The following is a 25,159-nucleotide window of genomic DNA, read 5'->3' on the forward strand; positions in this document are numbered from 1 at the left end:
ATTGTGTCCTAACACATCTTGTAATTCGCACTGTACATATATATCCCCGCGATTGCTACCTTGTAATTGCACCCCTGTCCTTTGTTAACTATTAACACTTCGGGCTAGTACATTAATCAGTTGTTAGTACATCAATTAAGCTAAAAGCTAGCTCTTCGTAGATTATAATATATATTTTGAGCCATAAATGCAGATTTTAGCTAGGCTTTATTTTTAAATTTGACTCCCTTGCTTAAACCACACACAATATCTAGTGCCATCTGGCTACGTAGCCAACAACGAACTTGTTTAGTAAAGCGCCGCGTCCCAAAATATGCCGGATTATTATTATATATATATTGCAAAAAGTAGCTAACCTGATCTGTGTCGGCGACTGTAACGCGTCACCAATAGATTTATTTAAGATCGTAATTTGGGGCCCAGAAATTACAGTCAAAAGTGTCTGAAGCCACTGTCCGTAGTGGACACTGATGCCAAGCTAGCATGCATGGGAGCCGTAGATAAGTGTACACTAGATTTATTTTTAATCAAATTAACATTTTAAGTTTAAGCTTGTATAGTTATCTCTAACCAGCTGGCTAATTACAAAAGTAGTGCATTTAAGACACTCCAGTTCAGCTTTTGTTGTTGTCACTTTCTTTTTTTCTTAAGGAGAGTGTATAAGAATAATATTAGGGTGCGTGCGTAGTGTTGTATGTTGAGTGTATCCCTTTTATTCTTAAGAAATCCTTTCTTGTGAAGCTAAAAATATTATCGTGCAAATTTCTATTCATTATCTTAAAAAAGCTACAAGTAATTATTGCTTAAGTTTGTTTTCAGTTCTTGTTTCCCCTACTTGTGTCCAAGGTGCTTTATCTTATTCATAGTATAAATTGTTTATCTCAATCTTCATTTAAACTTGAATTATTTTTATTACGAATATGTTGTAATTAATCCAGATGTATAGTTCCAATACTTAAACTGATGGATTTGGATTTAATTAGCACCAACCCATTGAACTGAACTGATGAATTTGGACTAATTGGCACCAACCAAACGAACTGATGAATTTGGATCAATCGGCACCAACCAGATGACTCAAAAGGTCCAGCATGTATACACCTAACCAATGAAACAGTTTCTCAAAAAAAAAAGTACACATTTTGGAAGTTGTTAATTTACCCCCAGTATGTGTCGGCACTCGGCTGCAATCATACAAGTCACCAAGAGATTCTCCGATCCTAATTTTGGAACCAAATTTGTGTTCTTCATTGAGGTTCTAACCTCACCTCTCTCGTTTTCCGCATACACGTCTGCTAAACTATTGAACGGTGTGTTTTTTTTAAAAAAAATTTTTTATACAAAAGTTAGTGTAAAAGATCATATTAATTTATTTTTAAATCTTTTAAGTTACTGCTTAATTAATCATGCGTTAATTCGTCACTCCATTTTGCATGTGAAGGAAGGTGTTCCCAACCCCCTCCAGAAGAACACAGAGCAACTCAAACTGACTGACTCTGCTCTTCCTTCTTTTCTTTCTTTCTTTTTTTTTTTCCCTTTCTTTTTGCAGAGCACCGGTACTCTGCCTTTTGGGACACGTAGCGAAACTTCCCAACATTAGCGCTAATCATCTTTATTTATTTGCTAATTATCATTGTTAACGTAGTAGATTAGCCACAGCCCACAAGCCTTCGTCCCCACCCGACAGCGACGTCACCAAACCGCGCCACCACCACCACCACCCGCCGCCGGAGCAGCGCCTCCTCCTCCTCCTCGCGCCAGTATAAATCCGGCCTCCCCCTCGCCGTGCCACTCACTCATCCACCACCCAAAGACAAAGCAAGCAAGTACAGTAGCCATGGCGAAGCATCTCGCGCTGTCCGTGGCCGCCGCGGTGGCCGTGTCGTGGCTGGCGGCGTCGTCGGCGGCGGCGGCGGGGTTCTACGAGAAGTTCGACGTGGTGGGCGCCGGCGACCACGTGAGGGTGGTGAGCGACGACGGGAAGACGCAGCAGGTGGCGCTGACGCTGGACCGGAGCTCCGGGTCCGGGTTCACCTCCAAGGACACCTACCTGTTCGGCGAGTTCAGCGTCCAGATGAAGCTCGTCGGCGGCAACTCCGCCGGCACCGTCACCTCCTTCTACCTCTCCTCCGGCGAGGGCGACGGCCACGACGAGATCGACATCGAGTTCATGGGCAACCTCAGCGGCAACCCCTACGTCATGAACACCAACGTCTGGGCTAATGGCGACGGCAAGAAGGAGCACCAGTTCTACCTCTGGTTCGACCCCACCGCCGACTTCCACACCTACAAGATCATCTGGAATCCCCAAAACATCATGTACGCATCACAAAAACGAACTCAATAATCCTCTCTTCGTCAATCAAACAATCATCGCGTTAATTTGCTGAATTACTGATTACTTCCGCTATGATACAGATTCCAGGTGGACGACGTGCCGGTGAGGACGTTCAAGAAGTACGACGACCTGGCGTACCCGCAGAGCAAGCCGATGAGGCTGCACGCGACGCTGTGGGACGGCAGCTACTGGGCGACGAGGCACGGCGACGTCAAGATCGACTGGAGCGGCGCGCCGTTCGTGGTGTCGTACCGCGGGTACAGCGCCAACGCGTGCGTCAACAACAATCCCGCCGGCGGGTGGTCGTCGTCGTGGTGCCCCGAGGGCACGTCGGCGTGGATCCACCGCGAGCTCGACGGCGCCGAGCTCGGCACCGTCGCGTGGGCCGAGCGCAACTACATGTCCTACAACTACTGCGCCGACGGCTGGCGCTTCCCCCAGGGCTTCCCCGCCGAGTGCTACCGCAAGTGATTTTGAACTCGATCGATTCAAATCCTCCTCCATTGATGAGTTCTTGGCAATGATTTGTAATTGCTTCTTGTTCTTGTTTTCGTCTTCGTCTTCGTCTTCTTCTTCTTGATCCATGTACATTTTGCCATCCATTCGTTCTCCATTTGTTACAGTTACAGAGACAGGTTGATGGTGAATTACTATTACCGCCAATTTTTTTCTTCTTCTTGTTACTCGATCCAATTATTACTACTAGAGTTCATCTTGCACAGTTGGGCGGTGTGAAAAACTGAAAAAGAAAAGGGTGTAAAATTTGTTGCTGATGCTGAGCAAGTGAGCACATGCTTATGCTCTCAGGTATGAACAAAATAAACAGTAAAATTATCTGCAGCTGTTTGACCCGTTTCGGATTCCGCACGCTACATGTTCGTCCGTTTGACGCGGTTTGGTAGGATGCTTTGATTATTAACTCGATGATTAGCACAAGATGATTAATTTAGTTAGTGATGAATCTAACGCCCAACGGCGAGGTTTGGATGTGGTGCAGACTGCAGTGCAGGGAAGCAGACAAGCGGGTGACAACTGTGTGCTTCGCTGTTCTTGGGTTTCAGATTTCAGTCGTACACGCTGAATTTATTGAGCACAACAGCTCAGCCTCAGCTGGTAACTATCCGCCATGTTCTTATTGGCGTACGCGTTGGTTGGTTGCTGCACGCCCAATCCAATGATGCTGTCAACTACTGGCGTCTCACTGTAATTAAGTATAGGAGAGTAAGTTGGTAAAAGTAAAATCTTGCGGTTAATCTACAACTACTACCCTGATAAGGAATTTGAAATTTGAATGAAATTGTCCCCCCTGGCTGGACGGCGAGAACGGAATACTCTGCTAAGTAAATGCAGGATGTTTTTTTTTTTAAAATCTCTGTTAGAATTCGTACCAAAACAGTGCCCAAATTCTTGCAAGTTCAGTCCAGTTGGCCTCTCATCACTAGGAGTACTAAACAGAAACTTTTTTCCGATAATGAAATTTTATCCGACAGTGCAAACTCTTCATCACTTGGAGTGAACTTCTTTTATATGAGCGGCTCAGGTTCGTCATCAGGACTGAACTTTTACCGATAATGAAATTTAATCCGATTGTTCAGGCCCTTTGTCACTTGAATATTTGAACTTAGTGAATGTCTACTACTACTAACCGATAATGTCAAATCATGTCAACTATCACTCCACTTTTTGCCCTTCTTTTCCACTTCAAATGGTACAATAAAACCATCCGAAGAAATGTCACTGGCTGAAAGCAACAGCCACTAGTTTCTACAGCATCACTAGCCATGGCCTACAGTTGACAAAAACCCTTTTATTCCTGCACTGAAGCACAATGCCAAATCTTCAATGATGAAAGCCAGGGATTACGAGCAATCTGGTGCTGAATAAAGCTGCTGAGTATTTTGTGCTGGTGGTGGTGGACATGAAGTATAAGAGGCAAGAACAATGAATAATGGCTGCTGCTACTTCTTCCACTAGCTGTACTGCTTTTCAGCTCAGCAAATTCCAGAATTGCTTGTCCGGGATGGCCTTGTGGGACAGGAACTGGGAATAAAGGTTGCCTGCCACTTCGGGGGTTTGGCCTACACAACTCAACATGTTTAACACGGTTGTGATGATGTGATTCTAATGGCCTAATTGGTAGTACTAATGGTGCTTGGAAGTTGGAATCGACCTTTTGTGGGGTCATTTTGTTGGATAACTAATAAAGTGTTCTTCTTAGTGGAAAAAAAGGGGGGAAAAAAAGAAAAACAAGAGGAGGATAAGTGTTGCTATGGAATGAAGCAAGAGGATGAATATAGTACTCCCTCCGTTCCAAAATATAAGGCACAACCATCCTTAACCCAAAGACCAAGAAACCATTATTATCATCTCCTAGTTTGGATCACCCTAATAAATATAATGCATGCATCCAATAGAATTAGAGATCTTGAGGGTGGAGGATTTAAAAAAGTAATAATTTAATGGAGAAGAGGTCCTAGTTAAGTGTATGCATGCATGCATGCCTTATATTATGGAACATCTAAAAAAGTAGTTGTGCCTTATATTATGGAATGGAGGGAGTACTAGTAGGTCCAAATAATTTGGAATCTCATGCTAAGCCTTTTAACTCATGCACTTCAATTATTTTCCCTGCACAGAAAAGAAGCCAGTGTATGTGTTTTAAGATCTCTCCTTCTTTTTTTTTTTTCATATTTTTGTTTTTTGAAGCAAATATTCTTATGCGGCAGATGAAAAAAGAACCACTTACCCAAAAGATAATGGCTCAAAAATATATTTTGCACAAACGTACAAAAAATGATGCACATACACAAATCAACAACACAGAATATTCTATGTGGAATATGAGAGAGACTATACTTTGAGAACAACTAAAACATGCAAAAATCTTAAAACATATAGACAAATTTCTGTACTGTGCAAGGAAGCTATACAAATTTTCTTCACACTTATAGAAAAGCAGTAAAAGAGAAAATTAGTTGTCGAACCCTTCTGCTCTAGCAGTATGTTGGGTTTTTTTTAAAAAAAAGAAAATAGATGATCCAATAGCATAGGACAGACTCGGTCATGTATCTGTTGGAATTAATAGAGGGGCCTTAGCCCATTCAAAAATTAATTATTTGAAAAATCACAAAAGCCCACCTTATGAAATAGCATTAATGGGGAGTTTAATACCACCTTACTTATTCTAGGAGAAGGAGACCTCCTTACAAGGGAGGATGCTCTCCTAGCCACTTGAAGCATGTGAGGTGGAGAGAAGAGGGGGAACACGCGCGCGCTCGCTCGTCTGGCATGGCATGGCGGCGCGCGTGCACGACGTACGCTACGCGTCGAATGGTCCGCCAAAATTGCCCTTGCGCAAATGCAGCCTCTTTTTGCAGTTTTGTTTTGCTGCAGGAAATTCGGATTTGTTTGTTTTGGAAACACTCCGAATACTCCAGTGCGTGAAACGGCCCTCCTTTTGCAGTTTTGTTTTGCTGTGGGAAATTCGGATTTGTTTGTTTTGGAAACACTCCGAATACTCCGGTGCGTGAAACGGCGTGGAGTCCGGATAAGTTACGCGCGACTTATCCGGTTCGGTTACGCGGAGCAGAGATAGTATAGGTGTCCTGATATCTCCCGCCATCTCCATGCAACACACGCGAAATCAATATAGGGTTTGCCTCTTCCTTTGCATTGCGCCGTCACTCGTAGTCTACTCCATCCCGCTCGTCGGCATGCACCGGCGATCGGGAGAGTAGATCTCTGGAACCTTCACCTTCGATGTCCTGCACTGGGAGAAGGCGGCAATAAGGTTTTTGGGAAGCGCTTTGCGCGACCGCTCCCTATTTGACCACAACGGCTCGTCTTCCTCTTCGCACGCGTGCTACACGCCGTCGTCAATGTCCGCAACCACAAGTACTTCCTACTGAGCAACCGGTCTTCTGGTACCCTTGGTACGTATTCAGCATGTTGCGCATATTTGATCTGTTAATGCTTTACTGTCTAATATACATGTGTAGATCTCATGATGCGTTTATACTAGTTTACATCTGCAATTTTATGATTTATTTATAAAATAAATTAAATCATTATGTGCTTATAAATTCAACAGTATGGTTCGACAAGTGGTATTAGCAAATGTGTGTGTGATGTGTGTGTAGTAGACGTGTGTAATAAATAAACACTAGTAATATGCCCGTGCTAACGCTACGATGATATTTAACAATGTATTGTAACGCATTTTCAAGAAAATTATTATTTGACAAATGAAAAATATTGTCATACTATAATTTTCAAAATAATTATATACTTAGATTCTTATCTCCATATACTGAATGTCAACCGGCAGGACATTATCTGTTTAAAATGTAATCCCAAACGATCACAATTAAGAAATCACATCTCATTTTTTTTCAGCCAGCAAACATTGCCCCTATCAATAAATTGCATGATCCACACTTTTTATCAGTAAAATCAAATACAGAAATCACAAATGCCAGCCTAGGATACCCTGGTACGGCTGTGGAGAAGCGTATCCGTATCGGATACGCTCCGATACGTATCCTGTACGTAGCCTCTATTTTCCCGATTTTCAGAAAAAAGAAATAATTAGGGATAGGAGCCGCCACCACACGCCGTACGCCCCCTAGCTTAGCGCGCGCAGCACCACCGCTGCTCCGGGGTCAGGGATTACTTCATTCAAGTGAGGTCTCACGTATTGATGGTTCAGTGCATCCTGGATCTTGATGTTGTGATTTTGGACACCGCAAAGTACAAGACTACAAAGCCATAAGTGACTTTTGAAGATCCAGTACTACTGCAGTACTGTTGATCTGATCAAAGCTATACAATTCTAAGCTTTAATGTATCTGTGTTTTGCTCTATTAGTTATCTTTCAATTATTTGCATGTTCATTATTTTGGCCTCAATCAATTCTCCCATTTTCTTTGAGGAGTGCATTGTTTTTCTTAATTTATTATGTATATATAGACGTATCCCCATATCCATGTTTTTCAAAAATAGCCGTATCCCGGTATCCCCGTATCGCGTATCCGTATCCTCGTATCGGGGTAACATAGATGCCAGCAACACTTCTGCAGGAAGACAAGAGCATGTGCAACCAGTTCCATTGGCAATGGAAAAGAAGCTTCTTGTCTGTATCAGAAGATCATTTTGTTTTAGCAAGAAGAAACTTGTTGATCATCAAGGACTTTAGTATTAATAAATAAACTACCCTCAAAACCAGAATTGTGACCTAAAAGACCAAGACTCCCTAGTCAGTCCCCAGCAGGTACCCACGGCAATGATTCTTCCAGCCGTTCTTGTTTTCCTAATTGAAGACTCATTATTTTGTTCCTTCCAAATTACACAAGCAATCAGGACCGCAACTGTGTTGAAGCCTCTTTGTTCATAACCTTGGAATCCTTTTCACACACCTGCAACTCAAATGTGACAACAATGAATAAGTAAATTAAGCTAGAGGATGCATTACGACAAAGGCTAATCAATTCAATCAAAGTCAAAAGTTTATTGTAACAATTACAAGAAAAACTTGCTATCTTTGAGGTAAGTAGCAAAGAATACAATATTAATTATTCCATCAATGTTGGTCCACTCAAAAAACCATGGAGTTAAACGGTTATACAACAAAACAGCAGTTCAGAAAAAAATGCATTTAGTTACCTCCAAATAACCATATGCCAACTCCATCTACTACATCTAGCCAACCATCACAACACACGAGCTATAAATATGCATTTTCACCACTTGTCTGCACCTTAAGATTAATAAAGATGACCTTGTCAAAAGGATAGAAATATGAGGTTTATCTTAATATTGCCACATCTAACAAAACAACACATGGAGGGCAACTATCTGAGTTAATGCGTCCCAATAGAAATATTAAGAAACATGTTACTTCCAATACCAGTTTAAGGGACCAAGCAGCTGGTAGATCAGATAGAAGACTATAACTATACACATGCTTCGTTGATAACTGTAATGGAGATGTCACGGCCAAAGTTCAGAAAATAGGACTATCTCTAGATTTGTCAGGTTCAGATAAGAAGTTGGCAATGTGGGCGGCGATTAGACGACTTGACTTAAAGGGAATCCAATGGCTCACAGCGTAAAGGATGAGAACGATGGTTCATGTGAGACATGGGTTTTCTCCAGGCTGTCCCGTTGACATCATGTTTTATCGGGATGTGTTTAACCCGTTCTTAATTTCAGAACTTTTCTTTCATTACACTTGATTGTAATCAACTAATTAAACCCGGCCTATATATATATCATGGGAGTTGGGTGGAATGTGAACTAAGAAAATCATATTCCTAGTCCCTTTAGTAGTACAATAGCCAGCTTAGAACACTATGATTTATCCCCAATTCTCTTAATTCCAAATCTGAGCACAAGCTGCTAGGAGACCTACAACAGCATGGTGGCTCAAAGCCAGCGGCAGTGTGGGAACTCGAGCCCATGAAGTCCTAACTTCAGTATGCACAGATCAATTAGAGGAAATCATTTGCTTGATCAGAACAAACCAAAATTATGACGAATCTGATTAATTTGCTAAGGTAGTATGGTATATATTAAGTAGTAAAGGTTAGCAAATATTTAAATTCAACAAAGAGGAAGTTAGGCATATATTTCTTCTTGAATTGCACATTCATATTTCCTAAGTTGCGACCGGAGAATTCAAGCAGGCAACTGAACCCCAGGTATACAAGCTTAACCTTTCGCACACCTTCAGCCTAACACAATGATTTTTTAACACAATGATCAGATAAAGTGTACCCAGCATTTCTGATATTGTATTCAAGAAGAAAAATTAGCTGCTTCTAGTTCTTATCCCCATCAATTAGCCACTGAAAATTAGTGCACCTCGTACAGACGTACAGTATAGCAGCATACATCAATAAATCTTGTATCTATTAACACTCTGAATCTAACTTGTTTCTGTTTTGACAAATTCAACTGATAAATAGCTTACTCGTCCATTCAATAGTCCTACATAAAAATCATTTTCCATCATGGAAACCTATGTCAGACTATGAATTATTGACTCTACTTTAGAATTACGAATACATCCTTATGTAAATATCTTGAAATGAGATAAGTGACAAAACACCTTGAGGAAAAGGATGCAGAAGAAATTTCCTACATAAGTAAAATAACACACGGTTTGGAATAGAAAAAAAATGATGTCTTAAATTCTGAAAAGGAGGTGGGGAAATTAAGTAGTAAAACACAGTACTGGCTCATGGTTTATCTGCATGATGGAGTATAAAGTAACTGTAGTGCACTACTCGTATACAATAGCAATTAATAATTAGCAGAAAAAGAGTGTGCATATAGGTAAAGAAGGTATTTCTTTGAATTGTTTAGCAAATTGGTCAGGAAGACGTGTGAAGAACAGATCAAAAGCATTGTTTCAGGGAATTGATTAAGCCTGATATGCTGTAGTAGGAGACTTTCACTCCTGGTAATAACCACTCTTTCCATGTATTTTAGAACATTGTGCCCATGGACACCTATTTTCTCTAAGGTTCATCAAGGTAAAATGAAGATCACCTTAGCTTGAGCCTGCTATACGCAAGGGCCAGGTGTTTCTCCATAGCAGAACAAATATATTATTATTGCTGAAACAAATAACAGTGAACATTATTCAAAGGAAATGATTATCAGTCATTCTGGAATATCAAGAATTACCACACAAGAACTCACTTGTCAATGTGAGCCACCAGGTTAGATCAAGCAGAGTTCAGGCACTGGATTAGTTCTGTCCGCTAGCATCCAGCATCCAAACATTCCATCTTCAAAATTCCTATTCCCCAAAATTCCTTGAGTACTGGTGTTTTGATTAAATTATCGATCCTCCATGTAGCAAATAAACCAAAAAAGTACAGGTTCACCAGGTGGCTGTATGCAGAACTGATGAGCATTTTGGCTCTCAACCTGTATATTTGTAGTGTCAGAAAGATAAAAATGGTTTAGCAGCAGTACAAAAGATGCAACATACCTTTAAACATGCCATCAATTCAAATGGGTCAATGCAAGTGGTGACCATTAATATATCTGCTGCACCTTGCAGTACAATCTGTAGAAAACATCCGTAAGTAAGAGAAACAGAGAGAAACAGAGCAAGCTCAGATCAAAATAATGATTTTCGTGAACAGATCAAAATAATGATCGAAACAAAATTATGGTTCAACAATCACAGAGCTAACTATTTGATACAGTAAAGCTTGATAAATCTAGTTACCTCGTCGGCGGAGTTAGCAGCGAATGAGCCAGGGGGACGCGGCCGTAGGTGTCGATGGAGTGCCGCAGACCAGCAATCATCGATGACGGAGGCTGAGCTTGGGCACTGCAACGGCGTTCTTCCAGGACGATCGTGAATCGCGGCTCAGGCGCGGTGGACGTGGAGGACGAAGGGCCGAGTCGTGGTGTTGGACGATGAGGACGGCGGTGATTCGTCGCCGGCGCTGTGGACGACAGTCTTGAAGGACGGCGGCGGTGATTCATCGCCGGCGCCGTGGGCGACGGTCCTGGACGACGGCGGAGGGCGACATGGAGGAAATCAGCGTGGTGGCGGCACATGCTTACCCACGCGGGAGGAAATCGGCGTGGCCCTAACACATTGATGGCGGCGCGATGGAGATCGACGACGACCTGAGGATAGACGGCATGGACGGCAACGATTCTTGTGACGGGCGTGGGGCGCGGCGCGGAGGAAGGGAGGGAGCGCGTGGAGTGGGGTGCTGGGGTGGACGCACGGCGGGCGGATTACCGCCGATCGTGCGGCGGCGGTGGAAGGGGTGATGGGCGCGCGGCGGCGCGAGAGGGAGAGGAGCGAGCGCGATCTGATCGAGAGGGAGGGAGGAGCGCGATCAGCGCCGCGAGCCGGGTGGGGACGCGTTTTGTGCGATACTGATGGGGATGGGGAGGGGAGGTGCACGATTTGTTATCAATAGGAGCCGTCGGATCAAGTTCATCGGTTGATTTTCGATCATTGGATATGTGACATGATGAATGATGAATGAGTAATAAAACCATTTGTTCAACTATATAGGATAGATATAGAATAGATTTCAATTGTATGTTAGCTACTAGTATTGATCACGAGTGAACTTACTGGCATTGAACAAATTTTCTCAAGGAAAAAAAAAAAAGAAAACAAAAGGATAACCGTACTTGGGCTGGGCCGTTCCAGGCTGGCAGTGAGTGTTGCCCTTTTGGGCCGATTAACATAGCACATCAAAGGGTACTAGGAATAAGTTCACGGGCCCTCCCTCAACTTTACACCGAGATTTTTGATGACCCTTAACCACAAAATCAGAAATGTTTACCCCTCAACTATGTAAAACCGTGCATAAAAGGTCCCAAGGCAGTATAAAGGCCTGATTTCGCTAACGTGGCATCCTAGTCAGCAAAAATAATTAAAATTAAGGAGGGGCACACATGTAAATGAAAAAATGGTGTGGGTCCCACATTTCTCTTTTTTTTTCTTTTTCTCTTCTCTTTTCTCCTGGTTCTCTCGAGCAGGTGCGGCGATATAGGGGGAGAGGTGGCTGGCGGCGGAGCAGGGACGGTGGCGGCGGGAGAGGAGGAGAGGTGGCGGCTGGCGCGACGGCGAGCTCGGCGGCAGAAATGTTTGAACGCGCCGGGTTGTAACACCCTGAAAATTTGACCAATAAAAACAAAACTCTAAAAATACAGACCTTCGAAAACTTTTTAAATTAATTGCATCATGCCGATTTTATTCGCCTATTTTATTTGGATTTGATTTCGAAGTTCATTAGTCGTGAGAAAAGAATAGTTAATTAGGAATAAACCCTAAAAATAAATTGGCAAAATAAATATAATTTAAAATAAAGATTAGGTGAGGATAGAAATAAATAAAATACTATCGTGACCATAATGGTACTAATTAAAGTTAAGTGCGATGGAGCAAGAATTAACCCTAATTAAAAATTCAAATAAATTATATAAAAATAAAATATGGGTAATATTAATCTAGGGTGAATTTTTAGTTAGAATAACACAAATATTGAGTAAACTTCATTTATGCAAAAATTAGAATTTATAGGGCTATATTTAAATAGAAAATAGGCTAAAATCGGAATAAATAGGAAAGATCACTATTCATTGCCCGCTAGGTGCTCGAGTGCGTCTCCTAGCCATCCTCCTTCTCTGCCGCGCACGCCTATCGCCGTCGAGCCCCGCGCCGCGCCGCGCCGTCCTAGTGCCACCGTCGCCCTCGTGCATGTGCCGCGCGCCGTCGCCGTCGCGTCGCCCGTCGCCATCGCCGCTCGTCGCACCGTCGCCGTCACCGCCTCGAGCCCGTGTCGCCGCCCGTCGCGTCCCGCCCCGAGCCGCGCACCACCGCTGTCGCCGTCGCCGTCAACGTCCCGTTGCCGCGCGCGTTCCATCGCCACCTCGCGCCCCGTGCCGCCGCTGCCGCGCCGTCGCTATCGCCGTTCTGTCGCCGCGTGCGCGTCCCATCGCCGCCTCGTGCCCCGCGCCGCCGCGCCGCCGTCGCGTCACCCCCTTCACCGCCCCCCCCTCTCTTCCCTCTCCCCCCTTATTCCCTCTCTCCCCTATAAAAGCCCACCATTCTTCCCTCTCCCCACTCCATTCCCTCCTCCTCTCCTCTACTCACTCCACCGTGTCGCCGTTGTGCCGCCGCGCCGCCGCCTTCGCGCCGCTGCTCCGCCGCATTTGAGCCGCCGCGCCGCCGACTTCGGTGACGCCACACCGCACCGGGTGCCGCGCCGCGTCCTGCGCCGCCGTCGCCGTCGTCGCCACCACCGCCGCCGCCGGTGAGCCGTCTTCCCCCTCCACCTCGCGCCCACCGCCGTCGCCGCCCGGGTGAGCAAGAGCCGAGAGAGAGGTAGAAAGAAGCCGGGAGGGAGGAGAGAAAAAGAAAAGAAAGGAATGGGAGAAAAAGAAAAGAAAGAAGGAGAGAAAAAGAAAAGAAAGAAAAGAGGAGAGAAAAAGAAAAGGAAAAATAAATAGAAATTAGAGGGAGATTAAGGAAGTTTAGAAATTTTAAAATAATTAGAATTTAATTATAGATTAATTATAGTCGTAGAATTGCAAAATTTAATATAATTATAGATTATTTTTGGGTAATCTCTATAAGTAATCGATTCACGGTAGAAATTCGGATTTAATTACTAGGAATTTTAGCCGTGTATTATATTTAATCGTTTAGTCATAGACTAAATTAAATCGTACAATATTATAAGATAATTTTAGGATTTTGTCCGATATTTAGCTTGCGATAGAAATTTCTAACCTATTATATGGATGTAATACCCGGGCGGATTAAATTAAAAACTTGCGCTAATAAAATATTTATGCCACAAAATAGTTTGGGGATGGATAGAGTTAAACAAACGGAGTAGCTCTATTTCCCGAACGAAAATAGATAATGTAAGAAACCGACTTCCGCGCTTGATATCTTCTTGGATTTACTTGGATCTTTATTTGAATTCTAACCGAATTCAAATCGTTTCTTCGCACGTAATTTTAGAGCCCGAGGGAGTTGCGGATACGAGCGAGGACCAAGACCCGCAAAGCTTCGAGCAAGGCAAGTCATCACTATTCCTTGAACATGTTGATCCCAATTGCGAAATTGTTTTGTTTACAAATAAAATTGCATGCAATGATGAACATCCTACTTGTGAATATGCCATGCCTTGATTATTGTTTACCCTTAAATCTTTGTTACCATGATTACGTATGAGTCCCTAGTCAACTATGACCATTACTTAGAAATGTTATTCTAGAATCATGCATACTCATATTTATCAAATGCTATATGCTTGGGCAATTACCTTTGGGAAGGTAATTGAGATGCGGCATGTGGAGACATGAGCGCCACATTGCCATGATATTGATGACATGATTTGTGAAAGGAAAATAAAGTGAAACAACTGTTTTCGACTGGGGCGGCTGGAGGATTTGGGTGGTGTCCGGAAAAGGCTAGTGCCATCCCTGGTCAGTTAAGGACCAAGCCATGAAGTTAAGCATGAAACGACCCCCGTACAACCGCACTTCTCGTATGGGTATAGACCTAGCGGAGTAGATAGCTGAGCGGAGGCAGTATCCATGCGTAGTGGTCTTCTTTTAGGTGTGTGATGCGGCAAGCAGTCTGCTGGCGGATGTTCCGGATGGTCAGAGGCTGGCTTGGCAATACTACATGAGGATACCCATAAGAGAACAATCATGATGGACTGGGTTCAACGACAAGAAGCAACGTAGGAATGTGTGTTTTTCCCTTCCCGGGAGCGTTAGAACTCCTCTCACTGCTAGAAACGTATGACGCCTAGAGTGCATGAGGGCTAAAGTTCATGGAGCGGGTACTGCCAATGCGAGGTTATCGAAAAGCTTTGCCGTGACGCGTCTCATGTGTTGGGACGAGGCTCATGTGTTGGGCAGTCGCGGAGTGTGGGTAAAGTGTACATCCACTGCAGTGTGAGTAAACCAAATCTATTCGAATAGCCGTGCTCACGGTTATTGAGCACTGGGACGTGTATTATACTTGACTAGACTCTAAATTCTTAACTTGTGTGGGATGGGATATTGTGTCACGCCCGGAAATTCACTAATAATTTCCGAACTAATTTGTGCATAAAATCCTCGTCCAGGAATCAGCCGAGGTACACAAACTGACAATTTAATATACAAATCCATCATAATAATAACGTTACATACTTACAAAAGAAAAGAAAAACAACAGCAGCGGAATAACGGTCTAGCGATGGCTTCAGCTCCACTCCCACAGGCAACTCAACTGGGGTATAAGCCAAACGTCTTCTCCTTCTGGATCCTTTTTCTTCAACTGAGGTTGATTGATTATTGCAAGAATGAGCATATGACATACTCAACAAGCCACACAGCAAATATGCAAGTGCACAAGGATACCAAAGGATGGCATAAAATAGGCTCATTTGCAACAGCAACATTTAGCAAACATTTAAGAGTAATAAAACAGTAGAGTACTTTAATCATTAATTTTAATCAACACTGAACAACACGCCCATGCTGCTCAGGCCCAACCATTCTGAACAACCATACCCGGCTGTATAGATCTAACTCCAAACCAGGAGCTAAGCAAATTATTACCAGTTATAACATCCATAATTATTGTGAGAGGTGGTGTGAGACTAATCACGAAAAACATTGCTCAACTCGCCCATAACCGCGGGCACGGCTATTCGAATAGTTTTACTCTGGCCAGAGGTATACCACTGTACCCACAAGACACAGCCTCAACATCATGTCTACCATGCGTCGCGATACTGGAAAGTACCCGAATAGAGGCTGTGACAATACCCTCTGCACAACACAACTCACCACAGTGCACCATTCCTGGATCATAATCACCCCCTCAAAAACCAGAGGCATGGACTCCCCAGCGACCCCCACGGACTTCTCGCCGCTTCTCAGTCTGGTGCCCCGCAATGAACCATGCTATACAACAGGTAAAGTCGTTGCCCACGCTGGCTTGTGGTTGGCACGGTTAATGTCTCACAACAGTAGCTCGCGAACCGGTCCTTAATTGCCATGAGCACGACCTTCAAAACCATGTGCTCACAACCCACCATTGTCAAGTTTTAGTTATCAATTAATTATCATAACACGATTAACCATCGTGAGCTACCATTAAATATAACCATAAGTGATAGTGTAACATTAGTTATCCCAATTATGTGATAATGTTTCTAAGCATGGCTAAGCAATTATATATATATATAGCATTTAGCTGAACCAAACCAATATATATAAGGTTCTAGCTAATCAAATTATAACCCATAGGAAAATAAAGTCTTCTTCGGCCATTAATTAATCGGGAAAGGCTCACCACCCGATGACATTCGAAAATAATGCATAAGTTGAAATAAAATAATAGCTTTGAACGGGTTCAACATGCTCAAAGGGTTGTTTGGGATCTGTGTGACTTGCCTTGAGCTTCCGCAAACACTTCTGAACCTTCCTCAACGAAAACGCTCTCCTCCGGAACGTTGGAAACTAAAGCGAAAGAACAAAATCAACAAAACAGTACAAAAACAAGCAAAAACAGTACATATGGATATTTTTAACATGTAGATCTTGATTTTAGATGAATTTAGCAACTTGAACCACTCGAATCCGAGTTACGATGATTTAGTGATGAATTTCCGAAGATTTAATCTATTAAAAAAAACTGAAAAAGAGGAGATGATGACGTCATCGACGGCAGCCACAGCACGGGTGGCGACCTCGCCGGAGCTAGGGTGGTCGGCCGGACTTTTGGAGGACACCTACGCATAGAGGACAACATTGCGAACTCAATGGTGCTCACCGATACGACAAACGACGACGGACGACGGCCGGCGGCGAGGTGGACGGCGGCGGCGGCTTCGGTCGGCGGTTGCACCGGAGCTGCGGTGGTCGGCGGCTTCGGGGGACAGGCGGCCGGGCTTCTCCACCCTCCCGCGCACCTAACGGTGGTGACGGCGACCGGCGGCGACGACGAAGGCAGCGGCGCGACGCGGATGGAGCTCGGCCGGCGACGATGGCGGGGTGGAGCACGTGGCGGCGGCGCTACGAGGCACGGGAGATCACGGGAGAGGGGGCAAACGAAAGAGGAGGACTAGGGGGGGTCCTATTTATAGCCTTGGATTGAAGAGATCGGACTCCTCCCGCAAGAAATCGATCCGGGAAATCAAAAACTCGGTTTTGGAGATAAACTCGAAAACGAGTTCGCTTCGGATAAGATACTCAACGATTTGCTCCGATTTTTGGGGGTAAAGATAGAGGAGGATAAGAGGAATATTTCCCCTCAACTAATTTGGAAAAAGGAACAATGGGGAGGCGAGATTTGGAAGGAGGAGGCGGTGGCATTGTGCACGGCACGGCTGGCTCGGGCTCTGCCTGAGCTGGAAGATGAACAGTAGCGCAGGGAGGGAAAGTAGACTTCTTGCCGGGCTTTTCTTTTCTCAGCCTGATTAGAAGAGGGAGCAAAACCGGACTTTGGCTGAGAGAAGAAGAGAGGATGCAGGCTCGGGTTGGGCCGGCGGAAGAGAGAGGAAGGAAAGGAATGGGCCGATTCAGCCTAAGATAAGGGAGGAGAATTTTTATTACTTTTCCAATTAAAATAATCACTTAAATGATCTTTGAATTGTTAAAAATACTTCCAATGCTCAAATAATTTCAAGAAAAATCCTGAAAATACTTGGACACTCAAAGTACTTAACAAAATTATAATCAGACCATTTAATGATTAATTTAATATGCAAATAATTACTGAAATGTTCTTTATATGATTAAAATTAGGAATTGAGCTCCGAAAAAATCCGAGAAAATTCCAGAGAGTATAATTAACCATGGAGAATTTAATAAAAATTAAATCCATCCATGCTTTATATTTAGAAAATTTTATTTCCCACATTTAACTTCACTTGTAAATTAATGAACATTTAATATAAATTCTATTAATATTTTATTAAATAATTTATAAATCCTGAAACGAAATTCAGGCTGTGACATATTGCATGATGATTTTTATGTTGTTGGAGCCACTTCCTGAGAGGCGGGGAGGTGGACGTCCTCAGAAAACCATGACGACTCAATGGCGGGAAGCTATCCTTGGGATCACAATGAATGGTGGACAGAACCGTCATTGTTTAAAATGAACACTGGTACTAAAATTTGATCAATCTGTGCTAGGTCTTAGGCTTGTGAAAAGAATTACAAAACTTGCTTTGCGGAAAAGAACCAAAGCCATCCTTTGAATACCCCTGTCATATGCATTGTTGCTGTGGTGGCTTGCTGAGTACGGTTGGTACTCACCCTTGCAATATACAAACTTAATCAGAGGTCAGAGATGAAGCTTCGGAGGATCCCTACGCTTACTACCAAGAGGGTGATGAAGATGATGGCGCTCAGTAGGTCTTAGTTACGGTCGTTGCCTGTGGCAATGGCGTGCCACTACCTTAACTCCGCTGCCTTATCTACTTCTGTTTTTGGAATGTATTCCGAGCCGCTCGGTCCGATGATATAAGACTATGCCTGCGGGCTTTTGATGTAATAATTCGCACTAGACTTTCGTGTATGTACATTTGGTATTTCAGCTATGAACTCGTGTGTACCAGACTACTTGATCCAGGGAAATGGTACTGTTTACACGATTGATTCCTGTTATAAAAATGGGGGTCCACACGGGTGCTCGACCTCTGGCCCCGCCGCCGGCGAGCGGCGCTCTCTCCCTGTCGACCCTCTCTCCCTCCCTCGCCTACTCGTCCAACACCGCCATCCTCTCCGCGCTGTCCCGCCACGGCCGCCCCCGGGAGGCCCTTTCCCTCTTCTCCACCTCCGCGATCGTCCGCCCCGACGTCGACTGCCGCGATGTGTCAGAAGGTGAGCTCGCCGCCGCCGAGCTCGCTGTCGCCAACTGCCTCCTCTTCTCCTCTCCCTCCTCCGCCGGTGGGGATGCGATGTCGTTCACGCCGCCGGCGCCCACGATGCCGAAGCTAACCACTCCTCCGCTGCTCTGCCCTCAGCTGCGCTCGCTCGCCGCCGCGCTCACCCTCCGCTATTGTACCCGCCGTCGCGCTCGCGCTCCGCTGCTCTGCCCGCATATGCACTCACCTACCGCCGTGCTCGCCCTCCGCTTCTCTGCCCCCGCTGTCGCGCTCGCCCGCTGCTCGCTCGCGCTCCACTGCTCGGCCCGCCGTCGCTCCGCTGCCGCGCTCGCCCTCCGCTGCGCCACCCGTATCCGTGCGTGCCGCTACGCCTGCCGTCGGCCTCTTAGTGAAGAAGAGAAAGAGATAAGAGAGAAAAGAGAAGAGAAGGAGAAGAAAAGGTAAGAAAAAATGTGCAGCTGACATGGGGGCCCGACGTACTTTTTTTTTAAAAAATTGCTGACTAGGATGCCACGTCAGCGAAACCACCCATATATACTACCATGGGACCTTGAGTGAACGGTTTTAGTAAGTTTAGGGGTAAATATTTTTGGTTTGATGGTTAAGGGACCTTAAAAAATCTCGCTGTTAAGTTGAGGGACCTCCGGTGAACTTATTCCCATGGCTGGGTAACGTCTTGTGTTGGGCCTGGCCAGCTAAATTTCTTCCTCGTCGTTGCGTCCTTCTTCTGTCGTTCCTATCATCACCGTTGCTGCTCGTTTGTGGGTGTTTGGTGGAGGAGTCGAGGAGACCGTCACACGTAGAGATGGCAACGGGGACCCATAACCCGAGACCCGATGGGTTTTTACTCCATTAGGAGTCAAATATGTTCTAAATATTGTATCCATGGGTCTGTTATCGGGCAAAACCTCACCCATCGGGTGAGACGGGTCGTGGAACATTTTATACCCACCCGAACCCATTAACCCGCGGGTGAAAAATACCCATAGGCCTCAAGCCTTAGCCCAGAAAAAAATATGTGTGCAGCCCAAGGCCCAACAACTAATCTAACCCTAGGTATAAAAACCTCCCACCCATTTCCTCTCCCTCTCTCTCTCTCTCCTTTAGTTTGTAGGGTGGCCCGCCTGCCGTCGCCCACACCACTAGCAGCGCCGCACGCCACCCCCGTGCTCGGCTGCGCCACCTGCGCCGCCGCACGCCACCACGGCGCTTACCCCCGCCACCTGCGCCACCGCACGACAGTGCCATGCTCGCCGCATGCCACCCGCACCGCCGCATGCCACCACTGTGCTCGCTCGCGCCACTTGTGCTGCCGCACGTCCGCCCCGCGCTCGCCGCACGCCGGCCCCGCGCCGCCGTATGCAGTACAGGCCGAGCTAGGGTTAGGTATTAAGGATTTTGGCCGGGGTCAATCAGACGCCGAGCTGCTGAGGCCGCGGCCGCATCGTCATCTCTCACCCCCTTGGCCTCTTCAGCCTCCATATCCAGACATCTTCCTATTCCCATCTAAACAGCAGCATGACGACGGTCTTCGACTCCGGCAACAAGCAATTGATTTGTTGATTGTGCAATGTGGGCATGTGTGCCGTGCAATGGGGCTGCATGGTTTGTAAAAATATCTGCTATGGTGATGCACTGCTATCTGAGTTTCTGACTGGATGGATTTGTGTGCAGTGTGTTCAATTTGATAGCTCCGATGGGTATGGGTACCCAACGGGTACCCGTCACTCGTGCGGGTGTGGGTATGGGGGAATTTTTCACCCGCGAGCAGGTGTGGGTAATGGAGTGGGTGCATTTCATTTCAGTGGGTGTGGGTACGGGGTAGGTGAACCCGATGGGTATGCAGCCGTTGCCATCTCTAGTCACGCGGGTACACGAGCTCGCCCAACGCATGGCTATGGTCCGTGCCTCCATGCTCCCGAGATAAAGGCACGTGGAGGCACGCATACCCTATAGAAGACACGCACGGCACAGCCTCACGAGGCCGCTCATCTTGCTCTCGCTAGATACTCGGCTTTGATGTGGAGGCATGAGACCACTCGTCACTAGGGGTGAAAACGGTACAAAAACGGACAGAAACACCTTTATCGTTTTCGTTTTCATATTTTTTTCGGAATCAGAATCGGAATCGGAAACTCCGGATACGAAAATGGAATCGAATATTATCGAAACCGAAAATGGAGCGAAAACGAACCGTGTCGTAGGCTCTCCGGACCTTCCATTATAATTGAGAGATAAAGTGAATAATTCAAGTCATCAAACAAACATAATGAAACATCCGACGCCTCGAGAGAGAAATATTGGACACATTGCTGGGCCTTTAGCCTGCCAGTCAACTTCAGCCTGAGATGTGCCCGTCAAACCACTCGAAGACGGCGACTAGATGAGTTACACATTCAGGAGACTTGACAAAAAATGGCTAAAGATCTACAACCTCTCAAATGTTCCTAACTCATACCCATGTGAATCTAGCTCCCAGGATGTGCACTAGATTCACACTTTTATCTTAAGCATGATTATACATAGCAAACACAACTAAGATGAAAGAAACTTAAGACTTACAACAACATAATAATTACATAGGCCGACCGGCCAAATAAATATTAGAGAACAGCGGAAGCTTGACTACCCAATCACAAGCACACCTGGGAACCCGCATCACTCAAAGCTAAGCCTAAACCTGCAAACAAAAGGTTATATCAACAGCAAGAGTCAGTACATTAAACAAGTTAATGCACTGGCAAGTACAAGTCAATCCTACCATACTACATGTAAGGCATATATTCAAAGGAAGGCAATATGTAGTTGAATTTCACCATAAAGCAAGTTTTATTTCGCAATTCTTTTGTAAAAGAGTTGATACTTCAATTAACAAAACAAATTTTAAGTTTCAACATTAAGTTCATCATAATTCCATCATAATCAATCTCATGTTGTCATCATTTGACAACAAGTCATAATATATCACCACACACACAACTCAACACATTTTATCAATTTCAAACCAAGTCATAAGTTCACATTTTAAACACATAGTCTATACTCATGACACTTCACCAAAGCTCTCTTGACCGTGAGCACGGCTAATCGATTAGTTTAAAGAACTCTGCAGAGTTTGTACATCTTTACCCACATGATGTGATAGAAGCCTAGAGGCTACACTCTAGTTGGTTCAGTGCCGGCCAAGCACCCCCACACTCTACATTATGAGTGCGGACTAGAGGTCACAACAAAGCCTTTACACTACTTAGAATCTAGCCTTACACCAGCACGATACGTGTTTTCCCATCCTAGGCATACTTGGAAATATGTCTAGAACCGTTAAGTGGCCGCCCACGCCTTAAACTTAACGCCGTGGTGGCGGACACAATGGGAACCCACCCACGTGGCACAATACCGTTGTATTGGACAGACTTAGTCACCTAAACTACCACGTCGGGGCAAATAGGAAGTTCCTCTAAATCATAGACTAATTCCTCAGAATTATCGACTAACTCATACACACCGGCCTACCAGAATGCAAGGCTAGTCCTAAATAGATTAATCAGCTTAGGCCATCCCATACTAGCACATGTGGATGTACGGATAACTTTAAGTTGGTGACACAAGTTCGGTCCTTACGGACTTGGGCAAACACTCCCCCTATCGGCATGCAACTAACACCATATGGACACCACTTGCTGCCCAAGTCTGAAATCACATTTTACACATTTTAGTTCGCAAATACCTATCATATTCATTTTATTCCTGCAAAGGCTCACATAAGAGCATTTGCATATTTCTAAGCATGGCTAAGCAAGTAGTTGCACATAGAGCATATATAAACCCATTTGAGCACAAAGAGTGTACTCTAACCATTTCTAGGGGTTCAAACAGCAAGGGGATCAATTATTCAAGGTAGGAAATGCAGCAAATAGGTCATAACTACCTTATCCCAATTTTAAATACCGATATGGTCTAAATTCACATGCAACTTTGCAAACAAATATTTTCATTCCTCAAATCATGGGATTCAATGTGTTCAAAGGATGGGAGGAGAAAACTTGTCTTGATCAGAGAAATGTTAGCACCTAATCCATTCCTTCACCGTTTATGCAATTATCTAGATAAAGGACACATTATGCAATTAAACACCAACAGAGCTGAAAATCCAAAATGCTCTAAAATGCATGATTTGTGTACAGTATTAGGTACTGGTTTAAAATGAATTTAGGTGAAAGAATTTCTATTTTATCTTATTCCATTTGGGAGTTATGAATTTTAGAAGTTTTATCGGTTTATAGTAGTATAGTCTTAAGTAGTGTTATGAAATATTATTGCAAAGTGGTTTTTATTAGATTTGACTTCACAGGGGCATAGAGATGTGTTTTCTAAGAATAACACATTTGGTTTCACAATTTTTGGAGTTATAATGATTTTCCTATAGATTTTGCAAGTTGCAACGTATTCTAGGCATATAGCATTTTATACGTACATGACTCTTAAGTTATAGGTTCAGAACATGCTAATTCTTGTTTAAGTTGAATAAAAAGAATAATTTGGTTAACTAAAACATTTCTAGTTCACATGTTTATGGTTTTTACTACTATGGTTCATACTTCATAAACTAGGGATGCTCTAGTCTAGACTAGCAATACATTATATTAACCTACTCCCTCCGTTTCAGAATATAAGTCATTTTAGCATTTCTCACATTCATATTAATGTTAATGAATCTAGATAGATATATATGTCTAGATTCATCAACATCAATATGAATGTGGGGAATGCTAGAATGACTTACATTGTGAAACGGAGGAAGTAGAAATTATTGTATGAGCTAAGTTCTTCCAAGTTTTGGTGGATGAGGATGGAACTATGGCTCCACTCGTCTATCAAGTTTTATTTTTGGTTTGTTCATAACTAGAGTATATTTTAAATACCTCTACACAATTACTTTGCTTAACTACCACTAGGCAATTAACTCCTAGGTTATCTATTTAAAGATTAGAGCTATAACCTATACAAAAGGTGTCATATTTTATTTTACTATGTTGAAGCTCACTATTTGCTGGTTCTATAGAAATTTGGTTCATTTCATTTTAGACTAAAAATGAATTTTTCTACAAATTTTACAAATTAAAGGCTGCTCTGTGTTAGTAAATCCTTATATGAATATTTAGAGGCTTTTACTACACAATAAGTATATGATTTTGTTTCATAACCTGGGATTACACATTTTGGTGATTCTACAGAACTTAAGTTTACTCAAATTGAAGCTACGTTGAATTCTATATGAATTTCTAAAGTTTAGCTTATCTAAAACTAGTCATTTTAAAGATAATAGTTTTAGAGGCATTTGTTACAAAGTAAGTAATTACTTTTATTTCACCAAACCAGAGAATACATGATGACGAATCTGTAGAATTTGAGTTTGTTTCAAAATAAGTTGAGATGAATTTTCTATGCATTTTATAAGTTTATATATGCTTTATGTATGAGTTATCTTAGATAAATTTTAGAGGCAAGGTTGTACAGTGAGTGTCAATTTTTATATTCCTGGAATAAAGTTCATAACTTCATGAATCTACAGCAACTGGAATCACCTCAATGAGCTATATTTGATTTCATATGGATTTTACAAGTTTGAGCATTTTTCTGCAGAAAATGTAAAGCTTTAGTGATTTTCCCTTATATTTCAGATTTTAAGCTCATAGGGTCCACATGTCATCCTCTGCCAATATACAAAATGGCCCCTAGGTTTCCAGAGAATAGATCCCGCGGTCCTAAATGTGCGGAAAGCAAAATCTATTAAGAGTTCTTGAGTTTTTACAGTTTTTACTAATAGATCCTTGGTCCCACATGTCATTCACTAAACATTTTACAATTTAAACCTTGCATGTTTTAAACTTTCACTAATGGAGATCTTCTTTAGCTCTAATGATGTGGGGTCCGCTGGTCAGTGAGTAAAGTCTAGATAGTAAAACATCCAACATAGGGATAGGTGTTAAAACTTATATATTCCACGAGTGTTAGTGTATATTTGTATGCAGATAATGAACCTCAAAGTTGGGAGGAAAATCAGACTAAAGCGAGGAGAAATATGTATCCATACAAGGATGGGTTGTGAACTTCATCAAAATATCAGAGAATCAGTCCAAAACTCCGAGAAATGGATAGAGGACCAGGAGAGGAGCCATGCCGAAGGCCAGGCCAGGAAGGCCCAACCTAGGTTCGGCCGAACCCTGGTGATCGCCGTTGATCCTAGGTTTTGGCATGGACGCTCCAGATCACTCCCTGATGACGACGGTTGTGGGGCAGTTCGGATATTTCCTCTTCTCACAACCATCATAACTGTCCTATAAATAGACATCACTCACTCACTTCACACACACACTTCCAAGCTTGAGCTGAATTATAAGAGGCTCTATTGTACTATATTGTATAC

General features: G+C 43.7%; 1 protein-coding gene and 1 long non-coding RNA gene across 3 annotated transcripts; one reads left to right on the plus strand and one right to left on the minus strand.

Annotated features, from left to right (window-relative positions):
• The first annotated feature begins 1,779 nt into the window (after nucleotides 1–1,779).
• On the plus strand, nucleotides 1,780–3,001 carry LOC127782964 (xyloglucan endotransglycosylase/hydrolase protein 8). The gene is made up of 2 exons (XM_052310257.1): nucleotides 1,780–2,319; nucleotides 2,419–3,001. The coding sequence occupies exons 1-2, from the start codon at nucleotides 1,838–1,840 to the stop codon at nucleotides 2,807–2,809; spliced, it is 873 nt and encodes a 290-aa protein (XP_052166217.1). The 5' UTR covers nucleotides 1,780–1,837; the 3' UTR covers nucleotides 2,810–3,001.
• A 4,433-nt stretch (nucleotides 3,002–7,434) lies between these two features.
• On the minus strand, nucleotides 7,435–11,215 carry LOC127781577 (uncharacterized). Of its 2 annotated transcripts, XR_008019029.1 has the most exons (6): nucleotides 10,581–11,215; nucleotides 10,338–10,415; nucleotides 10,043–10,273; nucleotides 9,890–9,957; nucleotides 8,000–8,093; nucleotides 7,435–7,752 (listed from the first exon to the last, which is right to left on the minus strand). It is a non-coding gene; the product is annotated as an uncharacterized LOC127781577 (long non-coding RNA). The 2 variants fall into 2 exon arrangements; XR_008019028.1 differs by lacking the exon at nucleotides 8,000–8,093.
• Between the last annotated feature and the right edge of the window lie 13,944 nt (nucleotides 11,216–25,159).

This window comes from Oryza glaberrima, chromosome 8, assembly GCF_000147395.1.
Source record: "Oryza glaberrima chromosome 8, OglaRS2, whole genome shotgun sequence".
Lineage (NCBI taxonomy): Eukaryota > Viridiplantae > Streptophyta > Magnoliopsida > Poales > Poaceae > Oryza > Oryza glaberrima.